At 38.5% G+C, this 21,441-nt stretch overlaps 2 protein-coding genes across 3 annotated transcripts in view; one reads left to right on the top strand and one right to left on the bottom strand.

The window, feature by feature from the left end:
• capn5b (calpain 5b) overlaps window positions 1-21,441 on the top strand; it is a 37,545-nt gene that overhangs the window by 15,673 nt on the left and 431 nt on the right. For both annotated transcript variants that reach the window (XM_062433085.1, XM_062433084.1), the window contains 9 exons: window positions 4,715-4,923; window positions 6,177-6,369; window positions 10,226-10,419; window positions 13,879-13,956; window positions 14,946-15,141; window positions 15,245-15,367; window positions 15,881-16,077; window positions 18,356-18,477; window positions 19,877-20,013. In XM_062433085.1, the coding sequence (XP_062289069.1) occupies window positions 4,715-4,923; window positions 6,177-6,369; window positions 10,226-10,419; window positions 13,879-13,956; window positions 14,946-15,141; window positions 15,245-15,367; window positions 15,881-16,077; window positions 18,356-18,477; window positions 19,877-20,013 (1,449 nt within the window). The remainder of the gene's footprint in view (window positions 1-4,714; window positions 4,924-6,176; window positions 6,370-10,225; window positions 10,420-13,878; window positions 13,957-14,945; window positions 15,142-15,244; window positions 15,368-15,880; window positions 16,078-18,355; window positions 18,478-19,876; window positions 20,014-21,441) is intronic.
• On the bottom strand, window positions 1,372-1,854 carry ompb (olfactory marker protein b). Its single transcript, XM_062433087.1, has one exon. It carries the CDS (start codon window positions 1,852-1,854, stop codon window positions 1,372-1,374), a length of 483 nt encoding a protein of 160 aa, XP_062289071.1.

Below are 21,441 nucleotides of genomic sequence, written 5' to 3'. Positions count from 1 at the left end.
TAAGAAGAGAAATCCATGTAGAAACGTCCCGATGAAACAATAAATTCAAAACTTCTAGTTTAGTTTTAGTTTGTAGTTTTAATTAGAACACATCTCTGGTGAAGTCAGACCTTGATTTTGAAACCAGCCTTTGTACGGTGATGATCGTCTGTTCACAGTCTCCTGTTGGCCGGCAGCTTCACTTCCTAGCAAGCAAAAACAAGTTCTGGTCCAGGTCTCACTGGAGAACACACTTTTCCCCAGTGAAACCTTGTACTAGTACTTCAAAACATTGTCATTATTATGTAGCTGGAGAGCTGTTGTAACTTTGGCCTCTCTTAGATACTTGTAATGAACCAAATGCCCTAAATATTAGCATGCAGTCAGTTAATAAAGGCCAGATTTCACAAAAACCCTGTCCATTACTTTAACTCTTTGTCATAAGGTGACATGTAAAATGACACATACCAATGAGGACACTCAATAAGGAGCTATATCTATTCATTCAAGGCTGTGGGATAGATCGATTTAACTGTTGCCTCCTGAGAACTGCAGTTTTTAGACTTTTTTATCAGAAAAATAGGGAGGTTCAGTCTCTAATGGTTTGAAGGCTCAGGTGATGCGTTAGTTACACACTTTTTACAGACAAGAAACAACTTTAATCCCTCCTGACGTCTCAGTTATTTTTCTTTTCTCTCACACCTCATCTGACGCACGTCTTCTCATTCACAGTCACAGTTAGTGTTTCATCCTCGGTGGCACTGCAAGGCAATAAGGGTGAGGAGGAGGAGGAGAAAGAGGAAGAGGAGGAGGAGGGCTGTAAATGAAATCCACATGCCTCCCCTCTCTTATTTGTCAGGGTCACCATGCAAGACAGAGATGGATGAGGCAGCAGGAACCTGTTCGCCTGTCCACCAAGGGAATACTCACAAACACACTCACACACACACACACACACACACACAATACACAGTGTCTTCATCTATTATCTCATGTGGGACTCATCTCTAGCAAACCCGACAGGGCTGGCTGATTGTCAAAGAGGAGGAGAGAGAAAAACATCAACAGCATTCAGACACTGGTTAAGAACAATGCAGATACACCTTTTTAGTTTATTTGATTTATTTAACTTCATTAATGCCCAATATCATAAGATACAGAGGTATAAGCAACTTTCATAAATGTAATGAGTTTGGAAGAAAAGTAGAAAAAAAACAGACTGTAGTCTTGTTTTTAGGTTTTGTGGCAATTAATGCTTTCTCTCCTGTAACAGTCACACATCGAAAAAATGCAGATTCAACCCTAAAATTAACTTTACTTCTTTGACTATAAGTACACAAGCACAAAACGAGCAGAAGAAGAGCGTGTACCAAGATTGTTTGAACCCAAATCTCAGCTGTCCACTGTGAAGGTGATGGAGCAGTCGACAGTCTCGGGGTTGCAGCCGTCCGCAAATGCAAACAGGAAGTACATCACCTTCCTTACCTTCGCCAGCTCGGCGATCCTCTCACCAAACTCATATGCATCAGCTTCATGGCACTGGATAGGCGTATTGTCGGTGACACCCGGTGCCCTCCAGAAAGCCCCGGCGGGCTCCAGCAGCTGACGGGTCATCAGGTTGGTGAGGTCGGGCGTCCAGAGCTGCGAGGTGGCCGTGATGGTGAGACGACCCGGCTGGGACAGACGCACCGACCAGTGGGAGAATTGGAGAGACTGCTTGGAGAAGTCTAGTCGGTACACGGCCTCGTTGGGCTGCAGCAGGCGCTCGCCGTCCTGCCTCTTCAGGCCGCGCTGCTGCAGGGACTGAACCCGCAGGCGCATCACCTCCGTCAGCTGGGTGTCTGACCGGAAAGGCAGCTCCAACTCAGTAGACATCACCTCAGCAGGCGGAGAGGATGATACCAACTGCAAGGCTGGATTAGTTTGACAGCTTTGTCAAAACTAAGCTTCTTCAATTCTTACTTCCTCTCAGAATTTGCTTCCACTCCTTTCAATCCTCTTCCTTCTTACTCTTTGTATGTTGATTACTCTGTACTGTATGTATGCATGTATGTATGTATGTGTGTGTGTAGCATCAGTAGCAGAGGGTGGGTCTTACACAGAAGTGCAGAGATCCTTGGCAACAAAATCTAATGACATTGCAACCACAACGCAGGTTTTGCCCTCAGGGAACTACACTTAATACTGTTTGTGTCGCGTTTCCTGTTTGGTTACAGATCCTCGACTCTAATATCGCACATGTAGTAAAACCGAAATCCCGGAGGCTTGCACGAGCACCAGTGGAAATATAAACACCCCAAACTGTTTAGAAAGAGTAAGGAAGTCCTGTCTTTATGTTGGACTCTTATCAGGTGAGGAGGAGAGGAGACAGAGGAGGAGGAGGAGGAGGAGGAGGAGGAGGAGAAGGGAGTGAGTGAGGGGGAAAGCCTCTTTATTTCCTCTGTGTGAGTACAGAGACAGCAGGGGGAAGCCAAAGTGTCTTCCTGCTTGTGTTTCTGGTCAGTCGTCAGGTCGCTTACCTACCAGAGTTCAGTTGCTGCATAGCGACACCGGGCCCCAAATGAGAGCTGAGATAGATGGATCCCTCGCTCTCTCGCTATCATCAGCGTGGAGAGAGTCAGAGAGTAAGCACTAACTGGGTGGAGTGCAACAGAGGCTACCTCCTGAAGGATTAGAAAATGACTCTGAGGTTTCTGTGGTGCAGTGCTTTGGTTTTTTTTAGTTGTTTTGTTTTTTTTATTCTTCCCCCTCCTCCTCTTTTTTAAAGGAGCTGTTGCTGCCTCACACGGCCGGTCCTCTGGAGAGACCCCGGCTCCCTCCATCAGCAGAGCATCACCTCCTACAGGAGGTTTCGACAGGAATTGCTGTTCAGTTAGTGCACCTTGACATCTCCAAGGACACCCGCTGCAATACTGTCAGTTAATTCATACGTGGTGTCGCTCACTACATCATTTGCAGCTTTTATAGCCCGGAGGTCCCCCCTACCCACCACCACCCACTGTGAAACATATAATAGGTGGCCTAGGTTGGGTGCTCTGATAAGACACAGTGGGATCACAGGATGGCAACACTTCATACATTTTAAAGAGCAATTACATAGTGACTTAGTGCTGAAAAAAGGTTGTTCAAGCCTCTGTGGCTTTGATTGAATCAGTATTCAAAGGTGGTGCACCTACCAAAATGCAGAATCCTACAAACCAATGAGGTACAAAGCAGTTAATGGCATCTTCTAGTTTTGATGAGATGCTTAAAGAACAAATCTGCACCAATCAATATTTTTGTAGAGATAGATCAAATAGTCTTTCTGTCTGTCATTATTTTTTATAGAATGTAATTCTTTAATTATTTGTATTTAATTTGAATGCTGTTCATCTTGTCTGGACTTTTAAAGAGAGTTCTTTGTATCAGCTTTTAGTGTTTTTATGTATGTGTTTGTGGACTAGGGCTGGATATTGTTAAAAAAATTACGATACTTGTACCAATCCAAGTACCCTTAAAGTGATACTGATACCAGTTGAGTACTTCATTCGATACACATTACACAATTTGTGCGCTTGCTTTTATCCGGTGTAACAGGCGTGTAGTGTAGCCACACTTTAGAGCGTTTAAGTGGCATCTTGGCTGCTGCACTACATCTATTGCAGGTACAGTATTGTTTGATGGGAGACGTTTCGATGCTACTTGGTATCGATTTATTTCAGTTGATACCTTAAGGTATTGAGTACTGATACACAGCCCTATTGTGTACATATCAAAAGTGTCTTTCAGCGTCGTTTAGCCTGTTTTTTGCCCAGTTTCTAGATACAGGAAGCTCTTTTAGCTTAAAAAAAAGGTCTGATAAACTCACTGAACACTACCTTGCCAGCACTTAAAAGCAGAAAGTCAGATATCATGTAGCTAACAAACCAGATTTTTCTCTCCAAACAGATAACAATCAACTCCATCCGCTATCCAACTAAGCTACTGTAGCTATCAGACTCTGATCTTCTCTTTTGATGACAGATTTTACACTATGGAAAAGTCATCATTGGAATAGAAACTTTAAAGGCACCTCTTTGAGTCTGCAATGTGAAAGTAGCCTTAAATTTTTATTTATTTTTTACATTTAGTTATGTTTGTTATTTAAGTTACATTTATTTGACCTTTTCATTTTCCATGAGTAATATTGTTTGTTTGACTGCAGATTGTGCTCTTTACTGCTCTGCATTTAGCTCTTTTTATTTGTCAGTAAAGGTTATATTGTCATACTGTTAATTTTTGGTGTGTGTGTGTGTGTGTGTGTGTGTGTGTCTATGTGTGAATATGTTGTTTGTTTCTATACTTCTCTTGTCAACATGATAACTGCAGTTCACAAAATGGAGGCAGGGTTACAGAGGTTTCACTGGACCACAACAATAGCAGGCAGCCTCTCACATAAATGCACACACACACACACACACACACACACACACACACACACACACACACACACACACACACACACACACACACACACACACACACACACACAGTTATTACCTCTCACCCATGTCCTATTACAGCCGGATTTATGACTGGGAGAGCCAAGGTGATAAATTTGTCCCCTAATCCTGAATGCATCAGCAGACATGAGGGTACGCTGTCTCACTCTGGCAGCCTTGACATTATTTATGCTCCATGGACCAGTGGCTGTTTGCTTGGCTTACCTGCCCCTTTCCTCTTCCTCCCTCGCCACCCTCGTCTTCCCACTGGGCAGGTCATTCCTGACTGGAAGGAGCAGGAGTGGGATACGGAGAAGCCAGAGTCGTACGCTGGGATTTTCCACTTCCGCTTCTGGCGCTTCGGTGAGTGGGTGGACGTGGTGATTGACGACCGCCTACCGACGGTGGACAACCAGCTGGTCTACTGCCACTCCAATGACAGCAACGAGTTCTGGAGTGCTCTCGTGGAGAAGGCCTACGCCAAGTTAGTATCGGTGCCAACAAATATATAGATCCAGTTTCAGAAAAGGAACACATGTCATCTTAAAATCTGAGTTTTGGATTAAGTTATTTCAAAAGATAAGGCTGACGATTTTCTATATTTTTCTCACTGTCAACAAATCTCATGTTTAGATCCAAACCAACAATGAGTAGATCCACTTAAAAGTATTGTGCATGTATCTAAAGCCTGATATATCTTATTCCTTTGTGCTATAAACCTCTCGTTATCAATGTTTCTTCACGCCGAAGATAACAAGCACGTAAGTTTGTTTAGAAACAGCAATCACATTTTTATTCTCAGGACAGTAGTTCTGTGTAATGCAGACGCCACTGAGCATGTGCCGATACATTTACTATGCTGTTTAATAGTTTTTGGACAACAACGGACAGAGGAATAAGATATATCAGACTTTGAATACACACACAATACTTAATAAGTACAATCAGTTCTAAGCAAAATATAGAAAATCACCTCACCATCGATTTTCCTACATAAGTATAAAACTGACACTGTTCATAAACCATATAAATCTTAATATAACCATGTTTGTATACTGTGGGTCACAAAAATCCCAAATTCTGGCTAGAAGAAATGTGTTTATGGTGTTTTCACAACTCTGACATGTAAAAAATGGCTCAAAGTTGACCCTGAACAATATGAAAGGGTTAAACATAGGGGGGCTGGAATCTTTTGAATATAGGTGTCACGATTCAATTAAGAATCAATTCTCGGTTTAATAAAGAAAGGATGGATATCTGTTTATCCTCTTACTCCTGTGCACTGTGTGAAAATCATTCACTAGTGTCCTCAGTCCACAAAAGTGCAATATGAGACCTAACTGTCAGGAAAGCTAACAGCCTCTCTTCTGCACCATCATTTAAAACACCTACGGGCACAGGGTCTTTGAAATGAAACAGACTACGGACCGAGTTATTTTCTTCAGCTCACCACAGTTTGTTATTAAATCCAAAATTTGAAGATGAACTCTGGTTCGGCTGTACGCTGTACTATAAAGTTATCAATTATCAGTTTTTTTTTGTTTTTATATAAATGTTTTCAGAATCATAGAAGATAAGGATTGTGGAAAAAAATAAAATAACCCACTTGTACTTAAACAACCTCTTCATATAAAGTGTGCAGCATTGAAAAGTCTCTTTTTTTTCAGCATTCAGACATAAATGACTTAATGATCTTAAACAAACGTAACACAACTCTCCTCCTCTCTCTTCCTGCAGGGTTTATGGCTGCTACGAAGCTCTGGATGGGGGGAACACAGCTGACGCGCTGGTGGACTTCACAGGTGGCGTTTCGGAGCCTGTGGACTTGCTGGAGGGTCAGATGGCTACAGACGAGGTGGCTCGTAACCAGCTGTTTGAACGGGTTCTCAAAGTCCACAACAGAGACGGCCTCATCAGCTGTTCCATCAGGGTAAGAGAAGAGCTGCCTGCCGGGTTCAGGTAACGCAGCTTACCTGAGAGATGCTTTTTAGACCACACCTGAGTGCTTTAGTCTTTTTATCATAACCACTTATTCACTGTCTTTACATAGAAAACACAGTAATCCAAAAAAAAATTAAGTTATCAAATAATGAAACAAAAAGAAAAAGGAAATTAAATTTGCAGAAAAAGACATAAGGAAACAAAGAAAAGAAGAGAAATAAAAACAATGATGATGAAAAAAACAAACAAATTTTATTCTATATATAAATTTCTCACTTTGATTTTATGTTTGACTGTCAATTAAATTATTTTTCATTACAACTGTGGATAACAGTTATTGATAATAATGTGATATTTTTGCCTGTAGAAGGTTTGAGTGATCGAAACAAGAGTAAATAAAAAATAAACATCATTTGGTCCAGCGAGAGTTTTATATTTGTACCATTGTTCTATATTTTTGTGTTAGTCCATATATGTATAGTTGTTGAGACATTTCACTCAGACACAAAAATGTTAATCTACTGTTGGTGCTACAAGAAAAGTCGAGTGATGGCGAAGGTTCTTAGGATGTCTAGTATCTAGTAGATGATCATTAATATCAGTAGCACTCGTCTTTGGGGACTGTGGATTTCAATTTCAATGCAATCTATTCCTTTATTGTCAAAATATAATGTATATTACAGTTTTGCTGCATGCTTCAGCAGATGTCAAATCCAGACAGTATCATACTCAAAATGTTTTTATAAGCACATTTATAAGAGACAGCCTGTGTTACAAACCGGCCCATGAAGTTTCAAAGTCAACATTTCCTCAAACTCTACTATCATCTATGAAATGACCCATGTCGAATGTTTTTGATCAACGGAGGGAGCTGGAGGCTGTCAGTATGAAGGACTGTGTCTCAGAGAACAAAGATACAGTATATGAAGTTCAAAAAGATATTAGGTTGTTTATATATATATATATGACATTTAGAAAACTTTTATAGTACAATATTAAAGACACCCTTAGTGTGTTTGAAGTAGAGTTTAATGATTAATGATTCAAGGCATCCTTGACTTGCCTGCAAAATTTCTTTCTTTTTTGTGTTCCCTGCTTGTTCTGAATTCATGTCTACTCATTAAGAAAACAAGTGCATGCTGTACTATGAATTTCACCGTAATGGGAAAAGGAGTTTGGCTCTCGGTCTCCCGTATCATGCCAATCCTATTCCCCGACGTCGAGCTCCAGCAAGAACTAATTCACCCTGTTGTGATTCAGAATCCGCCGCGGTTCAATTTTTAAATGACATCGCTCTTTTGTATGCATGAGTTTCGACTCTGGAGGGTCAATTATTCAACAGCAAGAGTAATGAGAGCTTAGAGATCATGACAAATACCATACAAAATGCATTTTTCTACGTTGTTCTTATTATTTCAGTCTGTATTTTTCTTTCATAAACTGGTATTCTGGTATATTCTCCACCTCTCCTCTGTTGGTTGAGAATCGTCATGGATCAAGGAATCTTAAGACTGTCTATGTCATTGCATTTTCCTTCTTTCTTTGACAGGTTTAAGGGAAAAAAAGAGAGACATGGTGATGATACATGACATGGTGGAATTGTGAATTTAGTGTCCTGTAGAAGTTCGGTTAGAGGCCAAATCCAAAACTGACCCGTGGAAAACCTACCCGAACGTGAAATGCATACATTTAATTTTCAAAACTGATAGACCTGACCTAAATACAAGAGCTGCAGTATAACAAAATAGCAGAAATATTCATAAAAAATCAAAAAACAACAACAAATAAAGTCATAAAACGAAGGCTCATTTGTAGAAATAATTGAATTGCTACTGATTTCCTAAAATATTTGGATTATGATGCACCATGTGCCCAGATCCATTTTAATCCTGAACCTGTTTATACCTCTTGTATCCAGTCTTAGGTCTTCCAAGGGTTAGACAAAATGATCGAGACTAATGGGACACTACCACAGCTTGACGTTGAAGCTGATGTGGAAATAACTGAAAGTGCAATGCCACCGACAGCCACTAGGTACTGGCTCCAAAAAAATCCCTGGCTCCAATTAACTCCCATTCAAAGTGTCAATTTCTCTCTAAAAAATCTAAGTCAACACTAAGTTATGATCTCAATCACTAAATTCAGGCCCCCTAATAAGTATGCTGTTGGTCATTTTGGAAATTAAGTTTAATCTTTCTCGATTATGATAACTGCCATTTTAGCAAATTTTAGTAAAAATTGGTGTCGACCATAAGCTGTAACATTTGGCTTTAAACCGGCTCCAAGGACTACAATCACTTGGTTACGTCCATCTTTACATACAGTCTACTGTTGAGATTTCATGACTCAGATCAGCTGTTTTAGGATCAGCGGACTCATTGGGGATTATTATTCCTTCTCACAGCTGCTATTTGGACAAAGCCACTGCTTTAGAACTCCATTAAGAAGTTCATCTTTTCGTCCTGTCTATTCGACTGTCTGTGTGTCATAATAATCAGCCTGTCTCACTTGGACCCAAAATAATACTGTATAAAATTTGCATTGTAATACGCTACACAAAAGCCAAGTGCACTCACACATCATTTTAATCGATTAATCAATTTTCTGATAATGCCACCTAATGACTCTCGCCCCTCTTCTTTTAACTATCCAAAGCTCCTGACTCATAAATGGTGCATTGCTCAAATTTGAAAGTGTCTCAGCTGTTTTTTTGCTCACTCACATGCACTCATCAAAAATCTTCTAAGGTGTATGGTTTCCCAGGCAACAAAAAAAAACCATTTCAACTCTTTTGGCCATGAAAGTATACCTGTTTTAAGACCTTCAATGGCTTTACAAGGTGCAACATTAATGCAGAAAGCCATCCAGTAGCATTTCTACTAAATTCTTAAAAGGGAGCTTATTTTTAGACATATAAATAATGTCACAGTGTTGGATATTGATGTTAAAAGTGACATAATAATGACCTAAATGTATGTAGAAGTGATCCCAGTGAGCAAAAAGCACTGGCTTCTGACTGCTCTGAATACTTGGTTTCAAAAAAAAAAGTTCTACATTCAGCCCAAGCTGACATCAGCTCGTGACGGATTTCTTTATATGGTCAGCTACACCATTCACAGTCCATGAGTTCACTGCACCGCTCTGCTAAAATGATGGTGTTTTTCTTCTGTTTTGGGATGGACACACCACAGCCATGACTCCATTAAAACAGCACAGCAAAGTGTAATAAGTAGTTTACCTGTTGAAGGTGTGCTAGTCACCTGCAGCTCTTCATCAAACTGCATCATCACTGTGGCTGTTTCTGCTTGTACTTTTCCTCCATTCTGCATTATTAATAACTGATCTGCTGAACAAATAGCTCCAAATATCTCCATACGTTGTTGTTTCGACTGTGCTAATTCAGTGAGGAACATGTTTCACTTCTAGTAAATTCTTCACAATAAAAGCCTCCCATTAGTCACTTAAAATATTTTAATTTGAAGCAGAACAGCAGGAAATGTTGGGTTTGCATAAGCAGTAACTTAACCTTTCAAATTAACAATTGATTCAATGACTACATGAAGTATATACTTTACATGTCTTACAAACCTTTAGCTTGAGACCCCAATCTAGATCTCAACAGAGATTTTTAGCTCATGTGATGTTTGGTTGCTGGACATGAACAAGTGTTTGCTAACACATTAATCTTAATAACTTCTTCAATGGTCCACGTTTTACCTGTTCTACCTTTTTGTAATTTCACAGGGAACTTTTCCAGCCCCCCAATGTGCATTTTTAGGGATCCACAATAGCATCTCTGTTTTCATCCATTACAACCTCCCTGTTTTGATGTTTCTGTTTTCCAGGCAACCACGATTGAGGATATGGAGGCACGGCTGGACTGTGGCCTGGTCAAAGGCCACGCTTACGCTGTGACGGATGTACGGAAAGTGCGGCTAGGTCATGGACTGCTTGCCTTCTTCAAATCGGAGAAGCTGCAGATGATTCGCATGAGAAACCCCTGGGGAGAGAAGGAGTGGAGCGGCCCTTGGAGCGACAGGTAATCACAGCACTAGTCCCCTACAGGCATGGTTGAAGTATTGCTGTAGTCTTCTGTAAAATGGTTGTTTAGATATCTCCAATTACATAGAAGGCCAATTTTAATGATTTATCCAGTTCTTGTAATACATCCCAACAAATCCTCCAAAATCAATGACAAAATACTTCTTTTGACCGTGTCTAGTCCAGAACAACACATAGGAGCGTTTCCTAATGTCTAGTTTGGTTTATACACAAAAACAGAAATAAAAAAGGAAGAATAAAGTCAGAGAAACATGTGGTGTTAAAGTTACTACTTAATTAAAGTTAGGCAGCCTTCACCACAGGGTTATGGTTGTAATTAGTTTTTAGCGATGCATTGATAGATAGTTTTATTAGAGATGGGAAACGAACAACTGTCCACTGTTGGTTTAATTTTTATAAATGTCATCTAACCTGTGCTGCTGTTCCAGGTCATTATAATACGGACTGGTACATTACGACCTATTGTGATATTTTTCCCTGATATTCCTCAAACTTCCGAGGTATAAAACAATGAAAAACGTACAGTATCTCAGGGAATGTCATACAGCCTTCTTCATCTCTCTGTCCCAATATTGCACCGAGATTTAAGTGAGTCAGATGAGGAATATTGCCAGAGCAACACAAATAGCATAGTCGTCCTTTTTTATGTGACCTTGTTGTATCAATTCAACTAATTTAATTTTTAAAACGTTCGAGAGCACCGGTCCCCTTTGTCTCTAAAAATTAGACACACCGGTTTCTAGGAGATTGCATGTGATGAATGATCAAACAACACAACGATCAATCCATATGAGCCCCACTGTGAAGACAAGAAAGCTGCACAATGAAAAATGTGTAGACAATGAAAAATGGGGATGTAATCAAGCTAATGGGCCACAGAGCAAGAACAAGAATGACTTAATGCAGCCTCGCTGGTGTGTTGTTTGTTTGTAGAGAAAGATATCAGACAGTGCAGTGCAGCTCAGATATCATTTTCTCCGGGACACTCCCAGAACAGGCGGGCCAAAATTGAGCTGACTGACCCTTCAATCCAAATGTCAAAGTGAATCAAAATGACTGGTTTGTGCAAGTAGCTGTTCTATCACATGGATAAATCTGCCAAGAAAAAAAAAACTGTTTGATTACAGCTTTACTTTCTGCATTACTCCTCCATTTCTGGACATTCGTCGCCTCTTAAACAAATAGGTAAACCTGAGACAAAGTCGTTCCCCTCGACATCTCCCTGTCTGAACTGCTACCAGACTCAGTAAAACAAACAGGGAGGTGGTAAAGCCAGATCATAATGGAGTCTGAATTATTGATAAGCAAAAGAGAGAGAGAGGTTATTAAAGAGATGTGAGTTATCTCTATCTTATTTTTTAATCATTCCTTTATTTTGACTGAATAATTCATTCACGGTTTGATAAAAATTGTTACTGTAAATGGAGTCTGACAGAAGGTTGATATGTGGACATTTGTCAGTGATTCATAAACAGAGACATAAACACAGAGCTAATGCATCCAGTAAATGTCTTATGTTTCCCCTGAGCAGTGAATACAGAGGAGACCTTGATGTTTAGGTGTGATTCACAGCAACAAATACACATACATAAGTTTGACTCTTTAATATAAGAGTGCCCACAAGGGATAAACACACACGATTAAGTGTCTCAATGTAATGCACTTATTGAGAATTCAGTCTTACAATTATTATGATTATTAAAAGATTCACAACTAAATGTCCTACAATTAATATTAATGATAATATCTGTTTAAAGAATATGGCTCAGGGTAGGGCTGGGTATCGTTTAAAAAAATTACGATACCAGTAACGATCCAAGTACCCTTAAAGTGATACCGATACCAACTGAGTACTTAATTCGATACCCATTACACATTTTGTGCGCTTGCTTTATCCGGTGTAACAGGTGTGTAGTGTAGCCACACATTAGAGCGTTTAGGTGGCATCTTGACTGCTGAACTGCTAAGCGTGCTAACTCAAATTCAACACGACTTCACCACCACAGACGGGTTGTAGCTGCTGTGGCAGTGGGCCAATCACATGTCGCATTAAATTGAAGAACACTTGCGTTGATTGGCTGTGAGCAAGTCCATACAAATAGTCATATTTATCTAGTTCTGGGTGCAAAAAGAATCGATTGCAGGTATCGTTTGACTGGAGAAGTTTCGATACTACTTAGTATCGATTTATTTTGGTTGATACCGTAAAAATATTGGGTACCAAAAAATAAAAAAAAGTGAAACCAGGTGGGTTCACTGGCGGGTGTTGATTCAGTATGTTGATCAGAAGTATTTCAGACACTAGTTCAGGACAGACCAGATGCTGAAGCATGATATGCAAAAGTGCACAGATGAGCAGCTTTTATTGAGCTTTGGCAGAGACACACAGTATGAGCACAGATCTGAGAATAAAAGATTCACTAACTTTGTTGTTTTTCCACTGGATGGAACAGAGGATGATGCTTTGTTTGACTCTGGGACTGACACAGAGTCCGAGGACAGTGAGCTTTGTGAGCCTTATAATGACTCAGGGACAATATTTGCACAGAGCAACAACTCTGATGAAGAGTTTTTGAGTCTTGAGTAAGCATACAGCTACGCACTGTATTAAATATGTAAAGTTAATGTGTTCTTTTAAAAGGTTTAATTGAAACTCAGCCTATCCCAAACCTGGTCATAGTTAATATACTGGTCCAGTTCAGTTAAGCAAATCATTACCGAACCATTAACCATTAACCCGACACACAGTTTCAGGTGTAATATTTGTGTTTTATTGTATTTCAAATAAAAGTAAATTGAAAAGTTTTGGAGTATAAACATCTGTGTTTATAAATTAACAGTACTACTGGTGCATTCAAATAAACCAGTCTTTAATAGAAAAGCGTTTTTCCCAGCATGACACCCCGCCCCCCCCAAAAATAGACTGCGTCTTATACACCGTTTTTTGCGGTATATGAAACCTTTGTCCCACAATGGGGAAATTTACAGTGTTACAGCAGCAGGTGGATAGCAAAAATAGAAAGATCTTATAAAAACAATATATAATAAGTAAGTACCCAAGCAGTAAAAACAATAGTAGTAAAGAAATATAATAAAAGAGTAATGTTGGTGTTGTCAAAATGATAATATACATGAGTCTGATACTGATATTGTACACGTTGAAAGTGAAAAATATAGATTTATTGCACAATTGAACAGAAAGTAATAGTGTACCTGAAACATATTGGAAAAAACTGTTATTTATATGTGAGATATACAGCATATGAAACTTTTTCACCTCACTGTAAGTAGTCACTTGATAAATGTGAACATTTTTTGCTCGTAAAATGATACTTTAGAGTATTCGTTTGTGTAAGTTTGATAAATACTGGCCCTGGTTTTCTCTGCAGTTGACGTAAACAGGAAGTCTTTGCTGTTGTGTCTTTGTTCACCACAGTTCAGAGGAGTGGAACAAAGTGAGCAAGAGTGAGAGAGAAAAACTGGGCGTCACTGTGCAGGACGATGGCGAATTCTGGTAAGAAACAGCAACTGTGTTTTTCTTTTTTTTGGCCAAACTAGTGTGGCTTTGCTGGCATAGTAACAATGTGTGAAAGTTTGAGTACGTTTCAATGATTGCATTAACAAAGTCTTGTCTGTGTCCTGTCTGAACTGATTTTGGGCAGATTCTTTACAGATACTGTACAGTCCAATCATGGTCTTATACCAAATCAAAATAGGACAAATCCATAAAACATACACCGACAAGAAGAGAATGATAGACAGGAAAGAACAAGACAATTAAAATGAGCTAAGTAGGCATCATTATCATTTCGAGAAGTAAGCTCATTTGTTTTCTTGGTGAGATTTAGATTTTTGTCTGTTTTAATTTAAAGCCAGTTAGCAGCTGGTTAACTTAGCTTTGCATGAAGACCGGAAACAGCTGGCTTGGCTCTGTCCAAATCATCTTTAAACTTTACTAATTAACACATTATGCATGTAGAACAATTTATGGTTTTACAAGAGGTTAGGTCCTGGACTATTTATTGGCTAGGCGGCAATCTCCTTAATGTGTTAATTAGTAAACTTTAAAGATGCTGGTAGTTGAATTTTGTGTGCTAAACTAAGCTAATATGCTGCTGGCTGTAGTTTCACATTTAACAGACATATATGAGAGTTTTATTGATCTTCTCATCTAACAGCATGAAAGTGAATAAGCATATTTCCCAAAAACTGTTTCTTTAAAAAGAGTTTTCCACATTAACACTGAATGTTTGTAGATTGTTTGTTTGTTTTTTTGCTTTTTTGATTTGTTGATCATATCAATAAGATTTAATCTCATTCCTCTCATGTCAGCTCCAGAAATCCCAGTCTCCCTTTAACATGTAACCCTTTCCTTTGTTCCTGGTCTCATTTCCTCTATTTTTTTTTACCTGTTGAAGGTCTTCTTCTTTCAAGATTTTCCCTCTAGTCGGTATCCACTTTTTCCGGTCTCTTCTCTCCTCTCCTTTTCCTGCCCTCCTGCAGGATGACGTTCGACGACTTCTGCCAGTACTTTACCGACCTGATCCTGTGCCGCCTCATCAACACCTCCTACCTGAGCATCCACAAAACGTGGGAGGAGGAGGTGATGAGGGGCTCCTGGGTCCACCGCCAGGACCCCCTCCGCAATCGATCTGGAGGCTGCATCAATCACAAGGCCACCTTCCTGCAGAATCCTCAGGTGAGGAGAGTCGGTGACTGTGTCTATGTGTGTGTGATAGAAAGGTGTGTAAGCGGCGTCAGAGGGTAACACAGCATCCCTGTTTCCTTTTTTTTCTCCACAGTACGTGTTTGATGTGAAGAAGGTGGAGGACGAGGTGCTGATCTGCCTACAGCAGAAAGAAAAGAGAGCCACACCCAAAGAGGGAAAAGGGGAAAACCTTGCCATAGGCTTCGATATTCACCGGGTAGAAACACACACACACAAAAACACACACATGCACGAATGAGCAACGTCAGATCTCTCCTGTAACCAGGGAAAAGTCCTAAAAATGTCTTAAATTTAGTTTTTGATATCCAAAGTCTAAAAATGTCTGGAATTGTAGGAGTTAAGGCATTAAATTTGATTTCATGGTAATTATATTTGTTCAGTTTATGTTATTCATCATTATTATCATCATCATTCTGATTATTTTACATAAACCAACCAATCAACTTATTAATTAAAGGAAAAAATAATCAGCAGTTGGAACTATAATGAAACAAATCATTAGTTGCAATCCTTTATAAACAACTTCAAAATGAGCTCCATTTCAACAGTAAAATCCTGCTTTTGCATTATAATATGTTTCATAATATATTATGTATGAGTACAAAAGTCACATATGACACTTTCCTGCATTGAGTACTAACTTGAAAAACTTGAAAAGAGGTGTTAAAAATGTTTTAAAAGTCATTAAATTTGTACTTCCATTCTGCAGGTGGAGCTAAATCGGAAGTACCGTATGCACTCAGCCCAGCAGAAAGTAGCGGGCTCCATCTACATCAACTCGCGATGCGTCTTCCTCAGGAAGGAGCTGAAGGAGGGCCGTTACGTCATCATTCCCACAACCTTTGACCCCGGGCAGCAGGGTGACTTCCTGCTCCGTGTCTTCACTGATGTGCCTTCAGACTGCAAGTAAATCTGTTATCTGTAACCAGTCATGTCAATCATATGTGGCGCTGCACCACTGAGCACATAATGTTATATACATTACATTAATATGTTAATTATATTCTAGATTAAATGTTTTTTTCTATAAGATCCAGTCAGAAAATAGTGAAAAATACCTGGAATCATTTCCCAGAGTCAAAGGTGAACGAATGTTGTATTTTGTCCAGCCGACAGTAGCTGCTGATTCATTTTGTGTCGACTGATTAATGGATTACTCGTTGCAGCTTTAGACAATATTATGATTGCCTTGAGTTGAGTTTAGTGTAAAAAAGACAAATGGAGCCTTGCCTTTATTTCCACATTATGTACTGGCTGCTAATGTATACTGTCAGTCATACAGCTGGCTCACACCCAGCATGCTACAAAAGTTATTTAAACAGAGCTGCTACCCATCAGGTTGTCTACTGGTTGAGATGCACACCACGTAACCACAACTGCAGACCTGTGTTGCATGTCCTCCCTCTCTCTTTGTCCCTGTTTCCATCTCTCTGCACCTTCAGCTGTCAAATAACAGCGAGAATACCAAATGAAATTTAAAAAAACGAAAATGTGTTAGATAGCTATCTCACTTAAGTGCACCGTCAAATGTTTCATCAACCAATTTAACACTTTAAAATGTTTGAAGTCCAGTAGTTAGACTTACAGGTTCCATTTCAACAAGTCACAATTCCGACAAGTTAACATAAAGGATTTACTTACATTCAGTATATCATATATGTGCAGAGTGCTGAGCTCAACAACCTGTGTCAAGCTTTTCACTCATGACTGGCAAAGTTTTACAGTATTTATTACTAATAGAAGGGACCAGTGAGCCAATAAAACTACAAAGATTTATGGCAAGTGAAATCACATAATGTGCAAACTCTTACTCTTTGAGGGTTTCTGCAAACTGATAGACCATTTTTTAGATAAAGTGCATGTCGGGTGAGCAGTAATCCAAGGCTTTGTCTGCCTTTATAGTGGCCTCCACTTTGTAATATGAAAAAAGATGTTATAATTGTTGTTTTTTTTGTAGTTTTTTTTGTAGTTTAGTTTAAATTGTAGTATTAAATGCTCAATGTGTCATATTATGGATGTGTAGGTTGATTGTTTGATTCAACAGTAACACAGTTTGTAAGGTTCTCAAAATGTTTTGACATCAATTTTGAAACTTTGTGTGTTGATTTCAAACAAATATAAATGTTTTAACATATGTTACTTCAGCTTAATGTGGAAAAAAAACATGTAATTTGTCCTAAGAAACAAAAAAGTGAAGATACAATAGAGTAGATACCTAATAGTTAGATAACCATATAGCTTAATATTAAACATAAGCCCACAATGTCTAAAAAATACACATTTTTTAATCATGGTCTGTTGAAATTGTGGGCATTAGTAGTATATGATGGTATACTTTATTACATACTGTAATTAGATGGTGCATGTTACACTCTTCTCTCTACCCATATTTAACGATCACATAGACTCTTCTTTTTCCCAGCTAAATGTGGAAAAAATGTGTAATTCTGTCCAAATAAACAAAAAAGTGAAGATACAATAGAGTAGATACCTAATAGTTAGATAACCATATAGCTTAATATTAAACATAAGCCCACAATGTCTAAAAAATACACATTTTTTAATCATGGTCTGTTGAAATTGTGGGCATTAGTAGTATATGATGGTATACTTTATTACATACTGTAATTAGATGGTGCATGTTACACTCTTCTCTCTACCCATATTTAACGATCACATAGACTCTTCTTTTTCCCAGCTAAATGTGGAAAAAATGTGTAATTCTGTCCAAATAAACAAAAAAGTGAAGATACAATAGAGTAGATACCTAATAGTTAGATAACCATATAGCTTAATATTAAACATAAGCCCACAATGTCTAAAAAATACACATTTTTTAATCATGGTCTGTTGAAATTGTGGGCATTAGTAGTATATGATGGTATACTTTATTACATACTGTAATTAGATGGTGCATGTTACACTCTTCTCTCTACCCATATTTAACGATCACATAGACTCTTCTTTTTCCCAGCTAAATGTGGAAAAAATGTGTAATTCTGTCCAAATAAACAAAAAAGTGAAGGTACAATAGAGTAGATACCTAATAGTTTGATAACCTTATAGCTTAATATTAAACAGTAACCCACAATGTCTAAAAAATACTAATTTTTTAATCATGTTCTGTTGAATTAGTTAGCTTTGCCGTCCTCTAATGATCACGTGGACTCTTCTTTTTCCTCAGAGAGCTGTCTCTGGATGACCCTCCTCAGACGTGTTGGACAGGGATGTGCGGCTACCCTCAGCTGGTCACTCAGGTCCATGTGATGAATGCTGAGGGTCTGCAGGGACAGGACTCAAATGGAGGTAATACCACGACACACACACACACAAAGCTCGAGTGGGTATTCGCACGTATTTGCATGTTGATTATCTGGTCTTATGTTAAAAAGCACCTTAAACTCCTGTAAACACCCACAGAGCTTCACTGCCTCAATCCCAATAAGAAAAGACTCCAGAGCAAAGCACAAGGTACCACAGCACCATCTGCTGAAACTAAATGCATTTAGTTTAGATGTGTAGCTCTAGTCTGCAATTACAGTAGTTTCTCCCTTAAAACTCCCGCAGTGTTTGCACAACTACACACATATAAAGCCACTATGTGTAGATTTTTATTATTATATTAAAATAGAATAGTAAACTTTCAAAGGAATCCTGCAAAATGCTTCAAAAAAATAAAAAGATATAACAAAAATTACAATACAATAGAAAGTAGATGTTTGAAGTGACATGGCACATAAAGATCAACTAGTGCAGAAATGCAAGTTCATAAAAATACATTTTTAGTAAAGAATTGAGACAAATTTCAACAGGGAAACTCAAAAATGTCAAAGATTGTAACGTTTTTCAAATTATTCTGATGCCAAAAAATCCAGGTTAAATCTGCGTAGTCTGTGCTATTCAGTCTGATTCTCCGTTTATATCATTCACATAGTGGTTTTAATTTGAAATACCTCTGCTGAGCGAGTAGTGTTGTGATGACTTGTAGTACAGGTGAAGAGTTTGGTTTCAAAATGAGATAATAAATGATATGATAATAAATAAGAAAAAAACAGAAACTCCTGCAAACTGTCTATCACTTATTTTCACTTTACTGATGACATTTCCCTCCTCAGACTTTTATCAGGCAGAATTCATAGATAAGCAGCATCTCTAACATCTTCAGATTCAGATTTTTTAAAAAAATATGTCTGTCATGACAGAAAATCATCTTAGACGTGGCTTACCATTCAAAAATCAGACATACTATATAATCCTAAAAACAGAATAAAAATATAGAGCATAAATAACTAATCAGAGGGCACTAGTAGCTCCACACTAGTAGCTATTAATTACAAATAATACCTGTACTGAGCTTTTCTTACTGAAACAGGGATGTTACTAATGTATGGAGGACGAGTGACGACCAGTGTGCAGGATTTCTATTGTTTTTAATCGGACACAGATGAGACTGAAAACAATTAAATATGACCAATATATATATGATAAGACCAACAGCACAGATTTAAGACAAGTTATATAGGTTTTTTTTAAAGAATATTGACTAAAAATATGTGCAGACTGGACACACTACATTTTGGAAATGAGCTCTTCACCTAATTAACCCAAATAATCTGATGAAATATGTTAACAAACCAGACACATGCATTTTAATTACAGCACCAGTCATCAACACAATGCACTGATTAAAAACTTCTCCCCACAGCTGTCGATCCGTACGTGATCATCACCTGTGAAGGAGAGAGGGTTCGTTCGCCGGTTCAGAAGGACACACGGTGCCCAAACTTTGACATCAAAGGCCTGTTCTACCGGAAGAAACCCAAGGAAGGCATCCACATCGAGGTGAGCTGTCACTCTCTGTGGGACGATATGTTCAAAATTTTTATATATACATTTTTTTATATCGGCTGCAACCAGCGACCAAAATGTAGCAGCTGAGATCCTGTGAATGGTGCAAAGCATGTTTTATCATGTGATGCAAACGTTTAAAACACTAATAACATAAACTTAACAGATTTCTTAAAGGGGGAAATGTCTTTTTCTCCATATTATAAACCAGGTGTTTTCAGAGTCACCGGTTTCACTTTGTTTCACTTGATTCCTATGGGACGCCTTTAGGATTCAGGAATTGAGCCAAGATATTACTGCTTGACACAACTTCAGACTGCACCAAATACATAAAAAAAGGGCTGTTTAAAGGCATCTAATGTTTCTGACTCTGGGAAAGTAAGAAAAATGTTAAAAAGACCCAAAACTACTGCATCACTGAACTATCTAACCAAATCACTGACATTTCAGCTGTTCTAGGTGATCTCCTTTGATCACTACTGTAATAACTAATGCAATATTTTTTCACTTCCATTCACTGAGACCCATCTCCCACTTTAAAAACCTCTGCCCTTAACCCTTAAACAGGCAGGAATGGAAAATGAGATGTAAAAAAACACAATTTGATGTTACTAGTTATCTCATTTGGACCAAAAATAAAACATTTCCCCCAAATATTTTTATATTTTGGATTTTTGAGTTGTATCTCCACCAGGATACGTTGCCCCTATTAAGGTATAAAAATGGTCATAATGGTAAAAACAATTGAATGTTTTATTTGATGAAGAGAAGTGATGCATTCTTGCTTTCCCTTGTCATTAATATCACACATACTAGTTTCCTAAACTGATTTTTATCATGTTTTATTAAAGTATAGCCCTACCTAAAGCTTCAATTCTACTAATCCAGTTCTACCAACAGGGTGTTAAAGAGTCTGTATCTCCTGGTTTTAAAGGTTAACACTCTCCTCAGCCATGGGTAAGTTTACCTTTCAGTAGTTACTGGAAGAGTTGTGGTTGATGCAGAAGCTGACATCATGGAGGAAGAATGCACATCTACATCTACCAACGTTCATCAACTCTCAGGGCTGTTTCTCTTTTTATTTTTCATATTCATTACCTTCCTTTTCCATCCTATTTCCCTTCTGTGTCACATGAGAGTGAAATGTGCTGAACATCCATATCCAATCAATTACAGGCTCAATATCAGGCAATATGTGTAAGCGAGTTTGTGTCAATAGATTATTATTGGTAATATATTGTTGCGTTTATTCAATCGGACCTGTGAAATTGCATCATTTGGATCACTGTGAGCGAAGGCAGAACCGTGCATGTAATCACTTCAAGGCTCTTTTTCTTTTCTCCCTTGTCTATTTTCATGTTCTGCACTTAGTTTTTAGACTCTCTATATCTTTTTAAATGTGTTAAGATAGGTCTTTTTGTA

Source organism: Scomber scombrus, chromosome 14 (assembly GCF_963691925.1).
Source record: "Scomber scombrus chromosome 14, fScoSco1.1, whole genome shotgun sequence".
NCBI lineage: Eukaryota > Metazoa > Chordata > Actinopteri > Scombriformes > Scombridae > Scomber > Scomber scombrus.
Note: the sequence above shows the minus strand (reverse complement) of the source record. Positions and strands in the feature narration are given on the sequence as shown.